Consider the following 19,010-nt stretch of genomic DNA (forward strand, 5'->3'; position numbering starts at 1 on the left):
TGCAACCAAGCTACTGAGAGCCACTGCTGGTGTAGAACCAATCCTTTGGGACACCCCCATTAAAGGGACACTTTCCCCATGAAAGGGAAAATATGTTTTGACACTATTATTCAACCCTATATTCAGTGGAGATACCCCTATTAAGGGGACACTTAGGGTTTAAAGGTGTTCTGCATCTCATACAACTTAGTGCTCTATTAAATTTCCTTGACTATCCATATCATCATTCCTTTGTGCGAATAGCTTCCTCCCATTTACTTTTGCTTTCTTTTCATTCTCATCGCCTACAGGTGTACATATGTTTTCTTTGTTATGTTCGGACAGTGGCAAATTAAAACAATCTCGACACACGGCCATGTATTTATCGGCGCCACCAATGACTTCAACCTGTTTAGAAAAACGCATGTTTTAGTTGATTTGAAATAGCAGAGGCTGAGGGCCTATAATTATGCTAAACATAGAGTAACCTAATAATATTATTAATATTACTTACTGTTGTTTCTAATCCAATCCTTTTAGTATAAGAACCTTCTTGATAACAATTCATACATACAGCATTTAACTTTATCACATTCTCGGCTAATGGTACCAAATTCAAGATCTCTCCAAAACCCTGCAAAATAATAATTGTATCTTTAAAATGCTTTGAATGATGGAGGTATATTACTCGGGCTAGTTCATAATGAATATATACAATAGAGGCTAGTCCATACGGAATACTCTATACATTAGGCCTAAAAAAAAAAATTGTTTGTTTGCTGTCAATTTTTTTTTTTTGGTAGGGGGGGCAGGTGGAAAAAAGTTAATTAATTATTTAGTTAATTTCTCTGTTAATTGCTCGCGAATTTGAGAGTAACAAAACACACTGAATAAAACAACGAGCTCAAACATCTATTCATAATTTGTTTCACACTTTAATTCTGTTTTGGGCGCATTAGGCCCCGTGTCTAAACTAGCCTAGGCTAGGCCTACTACTACACAGTAGGTCGTTGTTAGCAGGCCTAATTAAATATTTTAATTTTTAGAAGTTAGTGTACCGTATATTTCGGTGTATAAGTCGCACCTGTGTATAATAAGACGCACCCGACCCCTAACTGAGAGTAAAATATCGGTATTTTGTATATCGTCGATGTATAAGACGGCCGCGCCCAGCCTCAACAAGAAGGGAAGTCCCCCATATTCCGTCAGTTCTTTCTAACTTGTTATGAATGAGTTTCGCACCCGCAACATCGAGTGCATGACACGTGTGTGTGGGCTAGCCTCGCTCGATCCTTTTATCGAGAGGCGCACGTTTTCACGGACAATCGTATTCGATTAGTATCTATGTATCCTAGAAGTGTGTACGCTAGGTCTATGCTATAATCAACTGGAGAATATACTAGTCGAATACTGTGTACACAATGTGGTTGCCAAGAAGGGCTCGCTCGCGCTGGGGGTACGACGGTCGTGCGTATAACTATAATACTATTCCAATCGTAAACGTCGTTTTAAAATGAAATTTTATCGGAGCGCCTAAAACAGCTCCATAATGAACAAATCTTTTCATCATATTTAGTACAAAATCACGCTAAAATGCCTTGAAAACTAGCAGGTTGCTGTTACGCTAGTACACGTAGCTAGGCTAGGCCTACTCTTTAGACTTAATAGTAATACTAATAGGCCTAGGCCTTACCTTAAAAAGCCCAGGCCTAGCCAACGAGGTTGCAATATCTGTGTGTTGAGGCATTTATGTTCGGTGTATAAGACGCACCCTTAATTTAGAGGTTAAATTTGCGTGTCAAAAGTGCGATTATACACCGAAATATACGCTACGTTATTATTTTATTGTTTCATCCTCGCACACTCGATTTTTACACCTTTTCGGCCAAAAAAAATCATTAAAAAAACTTTTTTTTTAAAGCGCCCTCAACGTAAAAAAAAAACTTTTTCTTATTTCCGCCCCAAATTTTTGGCGAAATTAGGGGCGGCGGATGACAGCAAACAAACTATTTTTTTTTTTTGGCCTTATAGAATATGCTTGGTTAATATACAAATAAATGAGTGGAATGTATCAAATATTTTTCAATGAATAAAAATATTCTAAATCTATTTGCCTAATAACATTCATTATTTGTTCTATACTGAATGTTAGGCCGTAGACCCATCCAAATACGGTGCCCAGAATTTGGCTGCGGAGTATAGTTAAGTGCACTAGAAGCCACCAGCCTCGCATTGTACAACAATTCTTCTAATCGTGCAAACAAACCTGAATATGAGGATGGATCCAAATAATGCATGACACATATTCAAATGGCAAGGTTACACTTGTGTGTATAATGTGTGTTATAATACTAAATTGAAGACGCCTTTATCTTATTATCTTTGTAATGTATTATACCATATGGACAATTGTCTGAAATAAAAGTTGAATTGAATTGAAAATTATGTACCTTCCGTTGAAATGTTCCATCTAGTGCAGCAACTATTACAATTTTACCAAGATTTGCCATTTCTTCACAAAATTTTACACAATCTGTGAACTAATAAAAAATATTGATTGATTGACAATATGAATTTTACAATGATTTATATGATAAGGATGATGTTTATGGAATAAAGGTGGCCATAAAGTATGGAACACCCAAAACTAAGCCAGGATAAATATGATATTGATAAAAAGATGATAATTTTTTGAAATGTTATGCAACAGGATTTTCATAAAAACTTACAAATTGTCCTTCGTCAATTCCTATGACATCAAAACTTGCAGCTTGAGCTAATAACGAATACAGCCTGTCTGCTGCCACAGCTGGACAAGTATGCCTGAAATCAAAAGATTAACCAGAGATTATACACATGTCATAATTTCACATTCTGCATACAATTTTCATAATACAAAAATTGTTTTTGGAGCTTTGTTTTAATCCGGTGACTATTCATAGTTGATGGCCGCCAATGAAATCGGGAACATTATTTTTATTGAGTGGAAGAGCTACAATCAGTGTATTTATAAGTTAGGTTGATTATTTATAGGGTTACTGTACATCAATTATTTAGGGGTTAGGTCAAATATTTAGGGGTTACATCAATTATTTAGGGGTTAGGTCAAATATTTAGGGGTTACATCAATTATTTAGGGGTTAGGTCAAATATTTAGGGGTTACATCAATTATTTAGGGGTTAGGTCAAATATTTAGGGGTTACATCAATTATTTAGGGGTTAGGTCAAATATTTAGGGGTTACATCAATTATTTAGGGGTTAGGTCAAATATTTAGGGGTTACATCAATTATTTAGGGGTTAGTTCAAATATTTAGGGGTTAGATCAATTATTTAGGGGTACGGTTACATCGATTATATAGGAGTTTTAAGCTGATTATTTAGTGATTAGGTAGATATATTGGCTTCTAAAATTACATGGCCGATTTTGAGTATGTATGTAATCCATTTAGTGTGGTACTTGCCTGTCGTGAGTTGATATATTTTCTGAGCTGTATCTATCATCTTTGATATATTTAATGAGAAGGCAACTATGATTTGCTATTTGATATCTTTTGATTCTTCTTACTAATTCAGTTCTATAAAAAAAATGTAAATTATTATAAAGGAATGTTGCCAATATGAATAGTAGTAGGAAAGATACATTACGCATACATTCTGACATTTAAAAATTAGTAACTTGTTTAATAGTAACATTTCTACTATTACAGTATGAGTATGACATCATCATTGACAATGACATGCATGGACATTTTTTAAATTTATCAAATATAATTATGTACTTACGTTTTACCAGAAAACATCGGTCCAAATATTACCTACAAAAAAATAAAAGCTTTTGTCTTTATTTTGAAAATTAAATATAAAATTCAGGCCTAAAATAAAAGTAAAACTCTGGACTGGAGGCCCAAGTTTAGTGTGATGCAGTTTTCCGGCTTTATTGGAGTATAATGACTATAATGATCCAGATAATAAAATTGGTCAAGTTAGCTAAGCCTACCTAGCCTAGGCTAGAACCTTGCTAGATAGGCCTAGGCTATTCATTGGGAGGGATTTCTGGGCCCTCGCCAGGCTAACCTAAAGCCTCCTGCCTATGCCTAGTTAGGCCTACTTTTTTAGGTCCGGCCGTATCCTATTCATTACTAGGCCAGGCCGTCTGTGACTGACACCACTAGACAGCAGTTTGACTCACCTGTATTTGTCCTCTTTTCCTAGGCTTACTACTATGTGATTGGGATAATGTAATATTCATTGGAGTAGACACTGATCCGGTGAAATCCATAATTTAATGCAAAAAAACACAATTAGGAACAGCAAAAACCACCTAGATGTAGCTTAGGCCTAGGCTATATATGTACAACAACAAAGATAATCAGTCAGTTCCCACCAATTTGATCGGCGCTAAATTGTTCAATTTGGCGCGACTATACCGCCAATAAGGGGACCAATGAATGCAAAGACAGTCACTGTGTTTTGCATTCATTGGAGGGTTTTAGTAAAGTGGGAGGGTCACACTGCCGCAAGTCATTCAACCGTAAATGGTGGAGCCAATCAAAATGTGCTAAATAAGCTAGTACACATACAATACCCAAAACCCCACTCACTGTTCACACTCTTATCATCATCATTTATATTATAGCAAATGTACATTTAAAACAAATATTCATCATTCACATCCAAAATTGCTTACATAATGGTGTACATTATTATGCACTAAATGACTAACAATTACAAAATGTAACAATAATACGAGGTATTTTCAGCGGTTACCCAACACATTTAATAGTGTGCTTGTTACTTGTTTGGATATTGATGTATTTTATGATAGTTTAAATGTATTTAAGGGTAAAATTGTTAAATCTCTATAATGTTCCAATCTTTGTTTATGTTATTGTTGCTTATTTGAATTTATTGTTATAGTTTATTATGTTTAGATTCAACCTGTTAGTGGCGGTTTCATCGCTGTTGGTTGTGAAATAAATAAAATAAATAATTATTTTGAAAAGAACATTTTGGTTGTTTTTTTTTTCGGACATTTTATTCAATAATCTAGTACATTTCAACTTATAATAAATTGAACAGAATATCATTACTCCATCACCATCATCACAAATTACATAATCATTTAAATAATATTAATATCATTATGGCAATTGCAAAAACATTATATATTAAAAAATAATAGAGAATACAGGTTATACATAAGATGTGGTGAAAACACATTCCTCAAGACCACCATTTAAGCTTGGTTCCCACTTGTAAGTAATTTGACCTATCATTTTGTGATTGGCCAATTCACTTAGTTCACATGTCATTGTGTTGCATCCACGTGGGAACCAAGCTTTACTTAAGACCACTTTTTAGTAGTTATATAGTTAATATGAAAGGACTGATCATAACATGATAACATAGGAAAACCATGTTGATAATTAGTTAATGACTTGATAAATGGGTTTATTTCTGTTGTAATTTACCATCATTCATTCAAAGGATATAGAATAGTGAGTTTACGAAACTGTATGGCATGAGGACAAAGATGGTGTTGAACATTTAAACTAGCACCTTCAAGTGTCAGTTACCTTTATTAAGCTCTGTCTACACTATCAAACTTTATGCAACAAAAAAAAGTGATTTCCCCATATATGGACATGATGATGTCATCACATCACTACCATATTTGGGCACATCACAGTTTGATAGTGTAGACAGAGCTTTACACATTCGTCATCAAGTCTGTAACTAGGATTTCATAGGGGCAAAGAGGAATTAGGGTCACAAATATGGGGATCAGGGATTTGAGGAGTCATCAAGAGCTAGATTAGTTAAGGCTTATTTTCTAGCAATTTTTATGCTGGTTTGAAAAGGGAAATTCAGGAACAAAGGGGAAGTTTTCGTTTCGTAAACTCATTAATATAACACCATAAAATAATATATCAGGTTTTATCCAAAAATATTCTATGCTTATTCCACATTAGAAATCAATTTTCTCTATAAAAACAAATCAATAATTACCTTTTAAAGTATTACAACATTTCATGTCACATGATTTGTACATAATGTAGTCAAAATATTATTTTAATTGTTAAAGATGTATTGTCCCTTGAAACACAAAAAAATGAAGGTCAAAATATTCTAAATTTAAAGTGGCCATATCAAAGTAATATTAAAGTTATTCACTTTAAGTCGAAAATTTGAGCCAAAAACAACAAGTTTACGTAATTAACAGGTAAATTAGTTTGATTACATTTCATCTGGAAAATCGTCACGAGCGAAAGTAAACAAAGATTTCAAACCATGAGTATGCATTATGTATATGCTAAATTAGGATTGTTTAAAACTCGTCACGGTTAAGAAGGTATTTTCACACAGATCATGAGGAAGTTTTATGATTATGCATACAGAGTAGCCAAACAAGCGCGTTTCATTATGGGATATGTTTTGATTGAAAACTTTGACTGGAAGTCAAAGTTATTTTTTAAACAAAAAAACGTCTGTATTTCAGTGAAATTTTTTTTTTTTATTCGAAAATTTTTTGGTGATAGTTAATAACTATTATGATACTTCAAAATGACCCACCTTTTTTCGAATTCTTTAATTTTTTATTTTTTTGGAATTAGTCAAAGGGACAATACATCTATAACTTATATAAAGATTATTTTAAATAAAACAACTTTTAATATTTACATTTAAACACAAAGTCAAAGAAGGGTTGAACATTTAAAATAACACCTGGTTCTCTTTACTGTATTATATGGCATTATATGACCAGTATCATAGGATAAATTCTGTAATACAGCATCACATGTGGCACCTGCGTGTTATGTTAATGTTAAGTAGGGCTTATAGCCTATAATACAGGGAACACATGTGACATTATGTGACACCCTATTATAGAATTGTAAAAACCATTTTTAAATAAGATACTAAACAGGCAAATACCCACCCACACCCAACCCTGAATTACATTACTGGCACGTAACATAAATATTATAGGAATACTAATATGCTCTGATAACCTATAGATGGCTTATGATGAATACATACTCCTGTTTATTTGACTTTCAATCACACACCTCTATTAATGAACCATGGAAACAATTCCTACTGCAGTTACTGCAGCACACTTATTAGTTTAAACAATACTTACATTGCCAGTAAGGGTTGTAAAGCTCTGTCTACACTACCAAACTAGTTTGACAAAAAAAAAGATGTGCCCAAATATGGAAGTGATATGCCCAGATATGGTAGTAATATGACATCATCATGTCCATATATGGGCACATCATATTTTTTTGTCACATAAAGTTTGATAGTGTAGACAAAGCTTTAGCGTATACAAATATTATTTCACTTGCTTCCATGGTAATCAAATCAAAGTATGTTAATATTTATTTGAAAATATGACACAATAATTCCATACAACAAATTTGAATGGCATACATAACTAACAATGAGCGTCATGAAATATCTAGATACAACAAATATAAGTTTAGTGAATATATATACAATCAACTAATTTAAATCTAGAAAATTACTAGTCAACTTTCTTGGAACCATAAAATTAGAAATTCCCCCAAAACCAACATTTTCCTACGGTCCAATATTCTTCCATATTTAACATGCATTCGGGGAAAGAAAACTCTTTTGGGCCAGCCCAATGGTGTCCGAGTTTGGGAGAGTTGACTGCATTACTTTTTACAACCATTGATATTACCTGTGTACTGAGATGTTTAAACCCATCCCCTATCCTAACACAATGTCACCAATACATACTTTTAGTGGGTAATCAAGGGATTGCCTAGGACGTTTTAGCAATTATTTGTTTCTCCTGGACAAACCTAATTTTTACAAATTGGCTTAAATTTCAAAATATACTATGGCAATTTTGTTCATAATTTGGAGAAATTTACATAGCATCTGCGACTTATATAACAAAATAGTTTTTCATCAAAGTCAGTAAATAGGTGTAAGGTTTTTATATAATGGGGGTATCATATCTTCACATTTATATTTCTACTAGTGCTAAGAACCACATGCTGTTTATAAAACCACTCTATCCACCATGTAAATTGCTGCTTTAAAAATCGCCTTAACTATATTTTAATTATGAAGAACTGCTGAATTGAAAAGTACCATGTAAGAAATTCTATAAACGATATATACTGAAACAATCTATGGCACCATTGATATAGACAATCTCAAGGCATTTACTAGTCAACATTGAGTAAACTACAAATGGCACAACACACTGGAGGAAGTCACAAAACAAATGTGACAAAATTGAATTTACTGCACTGTGTAGTAACTTGTAGCTTTCTTGATGAATATCGTATGTACATTACTGTACTCATGGAGGTATACACCATAATATACCTCCATGGTATACTGTACTGTAGTTACTAAACAGTTTACAATAACACATTGTTGGAGTTTTTTGTGTACAGTTTTGTACAGTTGTTTGACAAAAAAATTACTGCAGTATATATATTTGATGCAGAAATAACTGTGGACACGGGTAGGTACATACAGTACAAATCATAGACTTGTAGCCAAACAACGGCAGAGAGAAGTATTGAGTGCATTGAAGGACTAAAAGACCACATCACAGGATGAGTATGACAAAATACAATCCTCTACTCGGAAGAATTTAGTATCATCTAAACTTGACATGCTTACAATAGCAAGCTTTTGTTTTGGGAGAGTAGACAAAGGAGGAATCTTTTAAGCACAGTTCATTATCATCGGGACTATATAGTGGTTGATTTAACATTCGTCCAGTCCTTTATCTAAAGTCCTAAAATAAACGCTTGCTATCATTACAGTACAATACTAAAGTAGATTGTTTATTATATTTTCAACAAGACAAACCCTCTTGAAGATATATTTCTTTACCTCTTCCCCTTCCCAAAACTGGCTACAGTCCAGATTAACATTTAATACCAATTTAGCAGATACAATATCAAAAGTCTATCAAATTCATAGGTTTCACGTTGTTTTTAAAGTGACTGTTTTTTATACATTACTAGTACAATGTTTACCAACAATCTTGCTTGTACAAAAACTAAACAAGAATCTATTACTCACAGGTCGCACACTTTGTTTTTTTACATAGAGATACACACACCTCAATGCTGACAATGAATATCTTAATGTTTTAATGCCTTGCTTACTGAGGATAAATTCAAATTCTGAAAACTCCAGGGCGAGAGTGTTAGGATGAGAGGAGATATATTTTTGTAGCATAGCTAAACTGAGAAACTTGATATACAGTAATAACTGTTTTATATCATTTCTGGAGTATAAAAAATTACATTGTTAATCCCATGTGATTTTGTTACGTATAAGGGTAAACCAAGAACACCTAATTAAACAGCTCCATTTCTCATATCAAACACAAATTGTTTTATCAAATGAATTACAGAAAACTCAAATAGTCTTAAACGCACATGATCATGCCAAATAATTCTACTGCAGTAATTATAATATAGTAATTGCAGTAATCAAACTACAACTACAACATTAAATATATTATTTGATTTACTTTGTAATTCAATTACTGCTAAAGATGTATAAATTAATCAAATTACTGCAGTAAAAAATGAATTTACTGATGTAGGACAATATTGACATGGGAAGCACACTTTTCAGTTTTCCATTCTAAATATTCTTCTCATTAGATAAACTATGTACATACTTAATTAATGCCAGAAGTATCATGAAATAATACAGCTCTTCCGTTGTGAATAAGGGGGATCTGAAGGGTTGAGAATCGTGCGCCGTTTCTTCGAGCGCAGGTCGGTTTGCGGTAGCATGTACCGGTGCATGTGGTTAGCATCTGCGAATGACTTAAGACGTGATCGCAGCGTTGGCGGTAAAGGTAATTTTTCCATAGCATAGGTACAAGTACAGTTCACTATTACTCGGCAACAGAAATCTTGCAGACTCAAAACTGAAAAAAAAAAGACAAAAGCAATTTTCTTAAGAATCAAATTAATAACTTTATTGCTGTACTAACTGTAAGTAAATGTTTATGATTACTAATAAATAATATAATAGAGAAACTTGAGGATTAATGATAAACAACATTTGTGGAAGAGGCAAAATAATCAATTACCAAATGTACAAAAGAGAATAGATGGTCAGATTTAAAGCCTGTTTTCCACTAGAAGTTGAATGATAACAACATTGTGCAAAAGGCAATAAAATCTACAGTATTACCAATTCTATAAATGGTCAGATTTAAAGCATGTTTTCCACTAGAAGATGAATGATGATAACATTGTGCAAAAGGCAAGATAATCTACAGTATTACCAAATCTACAGTATTACCAAATCTATATGGTCAGTTTTAAAGCATGTTTCCCACTAGAAGACGAATGATAACAACATTGTGCAAAAGGCAAGATAATCTACAGTATTAACAAATCTATAAATAGTCAGTTTTAAAGCTTGTTTTCCACTAGGCCAATTTATTTACACAAATAAAAAGCATTAGCCTATGTGTGTGCATATTTGTATTATCATCTTCCAAATCCATTTCTGCAACAAATCTTAATCTATTATAGCTTTTTTTCCTCAATGAGTAGTTTGAAAAGTTACTTTTTGCGAAGCCAATTGCGCAACCAACATGTTCGTGGGCACTCATGAAAATTAAAGAGCTCAACTGCATGATGAAAATAAAAATCATTGACAAATTTAATAAACAGGTAGCACTTAGGAATAGCACTTTAAAAATTGAACGATTGATTGATAGTGAGAATGGGCCTAAGAAGTGATGATGATGATGATGAATGAAGCACAATCAAAATATTAAACTTTATGTGACAAAAAAATGTGATGTGCCGATACAGTATATGAACATGATGCTGTCTTATCACTACCATATTTGGACATATCAGTACCATACTGTACATGGGCACATCACACTTTTTTTTTCAAACTAGTTTGATAGTGTAGACAGAGCTTAACACTAATTAGACTTTTCTTTTACCTTTATTTGTTCTCCAGACCCGTTCCATTCCATTTCTTTTCAGAACAACTCTAGCTAACTCTGTCATCGATTCCAGAATGTTAAAATCGCACAGCGAACTCACTTCAAAAAATGCCATACCATTTTTTAAGGCGTACAGCTGAGCGTCAATCGTTGTAACTTGACGCTTGAACGCAAGGTGAAGACGGTTTCCTAATAGGATTTTCGGTACTCCAGGTGCATGCTTTAAAAATACATTAAACAAATTTTAAACACATACATAAATATTTTTGTTTTAATTTTTATTTTAATACATCCATTAGAAAGTAAGTCGTCAATTACATTTAAACTATATCATGTTTTATTTATAAGCTAAGTCTCATTTAGGGCTTAGGGAGTGGAATAGAACGAGTTGTATTAGTTCACGATTGGACCCTGGACCTTGGGATTGGAAGGTAATCATGTAACCCACCAAGATACTGCGCCATTAAATTAACCACCAAGCTACAGCTTCACCAGGGAATAATTCTGCCAATATTGCATCACAATCTCTATGCAATCTTCGAAGTAAATTGCATGTGTTTGCAGTACAAAATTGCTAATCAAAATTTGTGTACGAAATTATTCCCTGTCCACTTTATTCAAATTTCTGATATTGTCTAAGACTGCAATGAACAACAAATTACTGCAGTAAATCAGACAATTACTGTACTGCAACATTAACCCTGATCGTCATGTCTATTTTACTTACTTCATCAATTTCTTTAAGCCACCTATCAATACCATCAAAGGACCACCTGTTTGTGATGTCATACACCACTAGGATTCCTTGGACACCTCTTGAGTAAGTACGAAGAATTGTGCAGAACCGTCCTTGTCCAGACGTATCCCTACAAAGACAATCACAATATTATTTAAATGTTATTTGGATGACTACTGTATAATATACTTCATTTATAAATATCAGTGTAATATATGACAAATACTAATACTATTATTAATCAAAAAAGTACTATACCAAAAAAACATGAAATATCACTTTAAATCAAAGTTTACCATTTTTTGGTAAAAAATCTACAAAAACAATAATTTCACTTATAAAAATAAAATAAACAGTTTAACTGTTTTTACAGTTTTAATTTTTAAACCAAAAACACATCTGTTTTTTTAGTTCAATAATGTTGAAAGTTTTTAAGATCAAATATACAGTACATTACAATAACCTAACAAAATTTATTTTTAAATAGTTTATTCAGGGCAACAATATCTTAAATATTAAAAATACAGTATCATTTTACTATACTTTATTTACCTTTACAAACATATGGTTTACTGATATTTCTATATAAGGAATTTAATACATCCAGTTAAAGGCTTTAATAACTTCCTTTGAATAAGGCGGATGTGTTGAACTTTGTTACTCATAATATTTAGTAGAAATACTTTGACCAACTAAGATGTCTTAATATGAATATAACCTTTTAATATTAAAATCAGCTGATGAGTTGCTTCAAAGCCTTCATAGATGAATATAATTTTAGGGATCATGTCAAAATTTATTCTACTCCAGTTTATTATTACAGTACCGTAACTATATTTTGTTACTCCAATATACCGTACTGACGCGGGTATAAGCCCACCCCCCTTGAACATGAAATCACGCCAAGTTTGGGGGGTGGGCTTATACCCGAGGATCCAAAAATGCAGATCGTCAAAAACAGCACATGTACACTGTGTATTCCACCATGCGAGCGAGCGCCCTCACGTGTACGACGTTGCCTCTAAACACACGAGGTGTAGAGTGTCGCAAAATTAAGCTTATAGCCTATAGTTCATGTAATTTATCGTAGAATATCTTATTTTAAACATCAATTGAACAAGAATTTATCAAGCAGAAAAGCAAGTATACAATGTTCGTTAAATAGAAATCAGGGAAAATTTTCATTTAAACATTTTGTTTAGCAATATTGCTAATCAAACTGATTTTTAAGTCGAGAAACATAGTTTTGTATAGTATTTTTTGCTACACAATTTTCAAAATGTGTAGCAATAAGGTTGTTTTGTATAGCTTTTTGCTATGCTACACTGGCGAAAATGTTCCCTGGAAATGTACCAAAGAAATTTAATAAGCTTGTTTATGGCAGCCGATACCAAATAGTGGTTTTCCGTTTTGCCGACTTATAGCGTCGTGTGTGAAGCGATCTTCGACCGCGATGGAGTGTAAACAAAACAGGACCGCTACTGTAGGCCTCATATGGCCTAGCGTATATTAGCCTAGCTTGGTTATGATCAAAGGTAGGTGTATTTTTGGTGTATGGACGTCGCCAAATACAAAATAATGTATTACGACACACACTGTAGATCTTCGAATTAATGGGTGGGCTTATACCCGAGTGCCTCATTTTTCATGAAAATTAGTAAAGTCGGGGGTGGGCTTATACCCGAGTATGGGCTTATACCCGCGTCAGTACGGTATATGCATAATTATTATCAATATGACAGAAAATTACAGTTTGAATTGTTTGAATATAAGTTTAATGATTTTATTTGTTACATAAAAAACTGAACAACTGAATAAAACTACTTACCAAAGTTGAAGACGAACTCGTTTTCCATCCAATAAGATAGTGGTTGTTTTATGTTCAACTCCTGTAAAATCAATTCATAAATGTACAATGACCATCTAGGAAAGAGCTAGAAATATGAATAATGTATGCTGCACAATAACATTTCACAAACAGTGGTGTTGGTAGTTTATGACTTATGAGTGCCGCTTACCAGGATAAACCAATACCAATAATAGCCTCTCTCTCGCCCCCCCCCCCCCCCCCAAAAAAAGAGGAATACATATGAAAATGTATCAATTGTATTTATTTTTTATTAATTTAAACAATTGTATTGCTGTTACCATTCTATGAGAACATTTTAAGTTTATGTTCATCTATTTTACATTTACTCTTATTTTATATTATACCTTTTTATTTAAAAATATTAAGTTTGTTTATTATAGATACTGTACAGTAGTACTGTACTACTAGTCTACTGTATCTATATAAAACAGGTATGTAAAACAGGTGCTCCATCTTATACCTGATATTATCCTGTAAAAAGAAAAAATATATGTTTTTTTTTAATTCAATATAGTATATGATACTTTTATAGAGGAAGTTTTTCTGCATATTTTTGTTTATATTTTAATTAAGAATTTGTTCTGTTAATTAGCTTTTGTTGAAAGTTTTTGCACCACCTTGCAGTTTTTGCACCATCAGTGGAAAGGAACCCATACCCTAAGTCACATTTTAAACCGAGGATTTAAGGTAAGCACACACTTCCTCAATAGGGACTTAAGCACAGCTTTTTTGCTATGACAATACACAGACATAATCTAGTTTGGATGAATGACAACCTACAAAAATCTAGTAGTTTGTCATTGTTATTTTGGGATGCTATTGTGATGTAAACACAATGCCAGTGATGAGTACAATGATCACAGTGTCCTAATGGAAAACCCCCACTAATTTCCTACTACCAAATATTGTGAATACTGTATAATCTACACTGTATTTTCAATGGAGGTATAAACAATTCACTACATTCATGTTAACAAATAATGCTACAGTATAGAAATGAATACAAGAGAAATATTTCACTTTTACCTCCATGTTTGTTTTTTTTTAAACATGCAACAGTGTTCTTCCAATTTAGAAATAAATTCTTGACAATTAAGCATTGTACCAAATCCTAGGTATATATAATATTATTAATAACTTAATTAATTTGCGTGAGATTGCCAGCAACAGAAATAAGTGGCTTTTGTTATTTTGAATCTTTATTTTTACATTATTTTATATTTTTTGTTGTTGTAGGAGGCATGCATATAAGAACGTATCAGATTTTGTAAATCCACAGTGCGTGGTTTTGTTACATTTTTTGGAATAAAGTTACCTATATATATATAATCAAATGTCATATACTGTAGTGTAATGTTAACTTCTGAATGCTCTTGTTTAATAGTTTAATAGCTTGACTTAGTACAGTACTTAGTCCATGAGATTTAGACATTTAATTAAATCAAAAAATTGCAAGAAAGGTTTTTTTTTGGTGAAATGTCTTCTTTAGACACTCCTGAACACTACATCTATCAACGTACATTTTTCGATAAGTGTATATTTCATATCTTTGTATAGATTGCACCATTTTTACTACCGATCAGAGCAAAATTAATCTTGTAAATCTTCCTGGTAAAACCAGATTCCGGAGAACACTGGAATGTCTAACATGGAAGAAGCAGTAACAAATCGCAATATATCAATGATAAACAGCAGCAATAAGTAGATGTATAGAATGTGATTGATGTCAAAGGAGGACTAATATGGTACACAAGATGATCTTATTACAGACATAGACATTTCTTTTAGATCGAAATCTTAATTGAACGAAATACTATACAGATTGCGTAGGATAGAGTAACAGTTAAGATTAATCAGAAAATGTTTGTTTTACACAAGAATTAAAAATAAGACGATCGTCATATATTTTTTATAATGAAAATTAAGAAACTCATTATTGTTAGTAATTGAATTGAAATTTCGGAAAAATTTGTATAACAAAAAATTAATGTCTTTATACTGTATAGAGTACAATTGAAAAAAGTGTAAACAATTTAAGTTGAATTAAAATAACTACCAGACACAACTATTGTAATCTCCTGTGTACAGTATGAAGAAGGATTTTGAAAATGTTCTACAGGTAGAAGTAAATATGACTAGTAAAAAAAAACTACAAGATGTACAGTATTTTATAACTGTCTACAGTAAAGTGTGTTGTTCACAGGTACTGTACAGGTACAGCAGACTGAAGAAGGAATGTGGTATTATTAGCAGTCATTTTACAAGGACAAAGATCTACCACAAAGATACTAGTTAAGGTCAATAAACAGGAAAACACTGTAACAAACAAGTCATATAAGCTTCCTACATTAATAAGACTTTATTATATAATAAATCTATATCAAGTTTCATACGCAAATCAGGTATTGCCTATTACAGTATACAGTACTAACATTACTGTATACTACTAAAAAAAAACTGTATACTGTGATGGTTCTAGCACCACTAGACTACTCCCCATCCCGTGACAATTTTTCCTTGACAGTTCCTGGGAAAAGTACCCTCGGACAATTATACGCCAGCCGAGTCAACTAATGTACTGTATACCTCTAATGCCTAGAAGACAAACTAAAAAACTGTAGTGTTATAGGGGTACTATTCCAGCAGACAGTATAAAACATAAATAATTACTGATTAAATATAGTAATAAAGAAATATATGATATTTTTATACTATACTACTGTATATTTCTTTAATTCTATAATGTAGTACTATAATACTGTAAATAATTAAAGAGACATTTTTGTTTTTCGTCAAGTTCAACTTAAAAAAATAAAAGGTTTTGTTTTCTGATGACTGGCTACGCGTGCCACTACAAGTGGTCTTCTGGGAACAGATATTTCAAACACTTTGATTTTACCTCACAACATTTTATTTCTTTTTTTACACAGTTCCTTTAAGATACAGTTACGATATTGGATTAAATGTTGTAGGAATTATCTTGCTGAATAAAGAAAATGAGTATGATGGCAGGCTGCATGTACAGAGCAAACAACAAAGGGCTCCAGGGATTACGATAAATGTTTAAACGATATTTGAGCAAGAAACGTGCTTCTTGATATTTCACAGTGATTTCAAATTAGTAATAACACGTACAGACATTTGGAATTAAAGAAAACAAAATGTCACATTGAGTAAAAGTAGAACTCTGCTGATTTTGTTCAAGTGAAGTTTTCATTCATTTCCATCTGAATATCAAGTTAAAGTATTTTGAAATTATTAAAGATTATGATTTTCTGTATTTTAAGTAAATAAAAAAATAAATATTAGAAATTAAGTGTTGTTTATCATTTTGATTTAGGTTTTTGCTTGTTTTATTTTGTATCTCCACTGAGATTCAGCCACCGATATTTACAGCTTTGTCATTATTTCAGTAATTTGCCTTTGGATTTAAATATAAAACCATAAAATAAATTAATAATCATTTAATTTTGTTTCACTTTGATTCACAACAAATAAGTAATTACAATATTGTATATCAAGTAATGATGTACGATATTTTTAAATTTAATCTATCAAATCTAGTGTTATCTATAGTGAAATAATTCATTTGAACATTTTGATTAGTAAATTAACCGACAAAATAAATCTTAAATCCGAGTAGTAGGAAAGATAAATGGATTATTGTCTAAACTACAGTATTCATGGATATAATAATCTGTATAGCAATACAAGGTACAGTTACTAGTGTTATAGCTACTGTACTGTATTTCATTTTAATTGTTACATGTTTATGTCTTGTCATATTGAATTTTTGCAATGGTCCCTAATAATCAGCTTCGGCTGGATGGACGACCCTCGTAAAATATTGTTGTTGAAATAAATAAACTGCCGAAAATGTTCGTGGAATAAATGGAAAATATGAAAACCAGCAAAACATGATGATTCATTATTGTGTAATTTCCTTTGAATCTGTTGATCATGTGACATTTCTATGCAATTTAAAGTTTTTTTTTATAAACAAACATGTTTGCTTACTGTAAATATCTACTAAAAAACTATAGTTTAATTGTATCATTTTTATTATTTGTTATTTTATTTTATGTCTTTAGGCAATGCGGCCAAGGATTACCAATAGTGAATTAATCACTGTCCTATCAGACAGGTGGTAATCCCCCTGATACAGGGGCTATTTTGTGAACCAGTTCACCGGGGTAACACCCTACTCTTTTCGTATAATGAACTGGGTTCTTTAAAGTGCACACAGGTTATAACTGTTTACACTGGACCTACGGTTTATAGTCCTTATCCAAGAAGACTTGTTCCACCACCAGAACTAAGAGCGAATCGGCCTCGAACCCTTGCCGATGTTGTTGGCTCTTTAGGTACGGTAAACGGTGCCCCTGCCTTAACCGCTCGGCCATTTGACCTGACATTGACCATGTGTAATTATTAGTACTCCATACATTGACAAAGGAATTATTTTTTTCTGAAGCCAGGCCCTTCTTTTAACTATGATTTTGATATTAGCTTTTTGCTTATTTTTAACAGTATCTCCATTGAGATCCAGACACTGATTTGTTTTGGTTATTTACCTTTGGATTAAATTATGATATTGATAGATTTTCAGAAATTTTAAACATTTTAGCCTAAACAGGTACCAGCAAAACCACCATTTCATAGAATAGTCAGACCCTTTAAAAACAAAAGTTCTTTGGTATTTTACTGACAAAACTTACCAATATATTTTTTCCTGAATTTGAAAAAAAACCACTATATTATATTATATAATGATCACATAGGTAGCTATATATACCAACACAGTAACACATAACATTTACATTTGAATAAAAAGTTATGATAAACCTGTCGAAAAAAGATCTGATGCTAAGTTACTGTAGAACAAGCAATTATTGGCAACTTTTACATTAAAATATTTATTGAGAACTTACCGTTACTCATATATAACGAAGAATCTGGTGTGCCATCTTGAATTCTGTTTAGTATTTCTCCTTTTCCTACATCGCTATCCCCGACGAGAAGAAACTTAAGTTGATAATCATACGAACGAGGAGAATGTGGACGAACGCTTTGATTTGATGTGTGCACAGTTACACTTCGTACACTAGCCATTGTGTTAAGTTGTACTTACAACTATTAAACCAATGTATCTTCCAAGATAATTTAGGCTAATCCGGCCTAGGCTAGGTACGTACAGTAGGTAGGCCTATTCCTACTTTGAATTAATTTGGTTCTTTTTTAGTAAAAAATGGCAACTCCCATTCTTTTGAATTCCACTTCTGATGGCCTAAAAGCACAGCCTTATTCTATTTATAATAAATTATACGTAATTCAACAATTACCACATACTGATAGTTAGATACTCTTGAAGTTGAAATAAAAAAGACTGATCTAATGTCTCGATTTTAATGTCTCGATTTCAATTCCCCCTA

General features: G+C 32.4%; 2 protein-coding genes across 2 annotated transcripts; both read right to left on the minus strand.

The window, feature by feature from the left end:
* Nucleotides 1-186: 186 nt before the first annotated feature.
* On the minus strand, nucleotides 187-4,326 carry LOC140058939 (thymidine kinase, cytosolic-like). Its single transcript, XM_072104737.1, has 7 exons — nucleotides 4,172-4,326; nucleotides 3,766-3,797; nucleotides 3,444-3,557; nucleotides 2,709-2,802; nucleotides 2,430-2,519; nucleotides 494-613; nucleotides 187-387 (listed from the first exon to the last, which is right to left on the minus strand). Exons 1-7 carry the CDS (start codon nucleotides 4,259-4,261, stop codon nucleotides 187-189), a joined length of 741 nt encoding a protein of 246 aa, XP_071960838.1. The 5' UTR covers nucleotides 4,262-4,326.
* A 687-nt stretch (nucleotides 4,327-5,013) lies between these two features.
* LOC140058950 (ras-related protein Rab-40C-like) lies at nucleotides 5,014-18,998 on the minus strand. Its single transcript, XM_072104748.1, has 5 exons — nucleotides 18,510-18,998; nucleotides 13,537-13,597; nucleotides 11,700-11,838; nucleotides 10,970-11,192; nucleotides 5,014-9,928 (listed from the first exon to the last, which is right to left on the minus strand). The coding sequence occupies exons 1-5, from the start codon at nucleotides 18,688-18,690 to the stop codon at nucleotides 9,693-9,695; spliced, it is 840 nt and encodes a 279-aa protein (XP_071960849.1). The 5' UTR covers nucleotides 18,691-18,998; the 3' UTR covers nucleotides 5,014-9,692.
* Between the last annotated feature and the right edge of the window lie 12 nt (nucleotides 18,999-19,010).

The sequence above is a fragment of the Antedon mediterranea genome, chromosome 1 (assembly GCF_964355755.1).
Source record: "Antedon mediterranea chromosome 1, ecAntMedi1.1, whole genome shotgun sequence".
Lineage (NCBI taxonomy): Eukaryota > Metazoa > Echinodermata > Crinoidea > Comatulida > Antedonidae > Antedon > Antedon mediterranea.

Bases quoted from the DNA above. Each gene is read 5' to 3' on its own strand.
- LOC140058939 (XM_072104737.1), bottom strand. From the start codon at position 4,261: ATGGATTTCACCGGATCAGTGTCTACTCCAATGAATATTACATTATCC. The intron at 2,803-3,443 runs GCAAGTACCACA...TTTTGATTTCAG, and splicing joins AATATATCAACTCACGACAG to GCATACTTGTCCAGCTGTGG. The intron at 2,520-2,708 runs GTAAGTTTTTAT...ATTTTTTATTAG, and splicing joins GAATTGACGAAGGACAATTT to TTCACAGATTGTGTAAAATT.
- LOC140058950 (XM_072104748.1), bottom strand. From the start codon at position 18,690: ATGGCTAGTGTACGAAGTGTAACTGTGCACACATCAAATCAAAGCGTT. The intron at 11,839-13,536 runs GTAAGTAGTTTT...TTGTCTTTGTAG, and splicing joins CGAGTTCGTCTTCAACTTTG to GGATACGTCTGGACAAGGAC. The intron at 11,193-11,699 runs GTAAGTAAAATA...GTATTTTTAAAG, and splicing joins GGCTTAAAGAAATTGATGAA to CATGCACCTGGAGTACCGAA.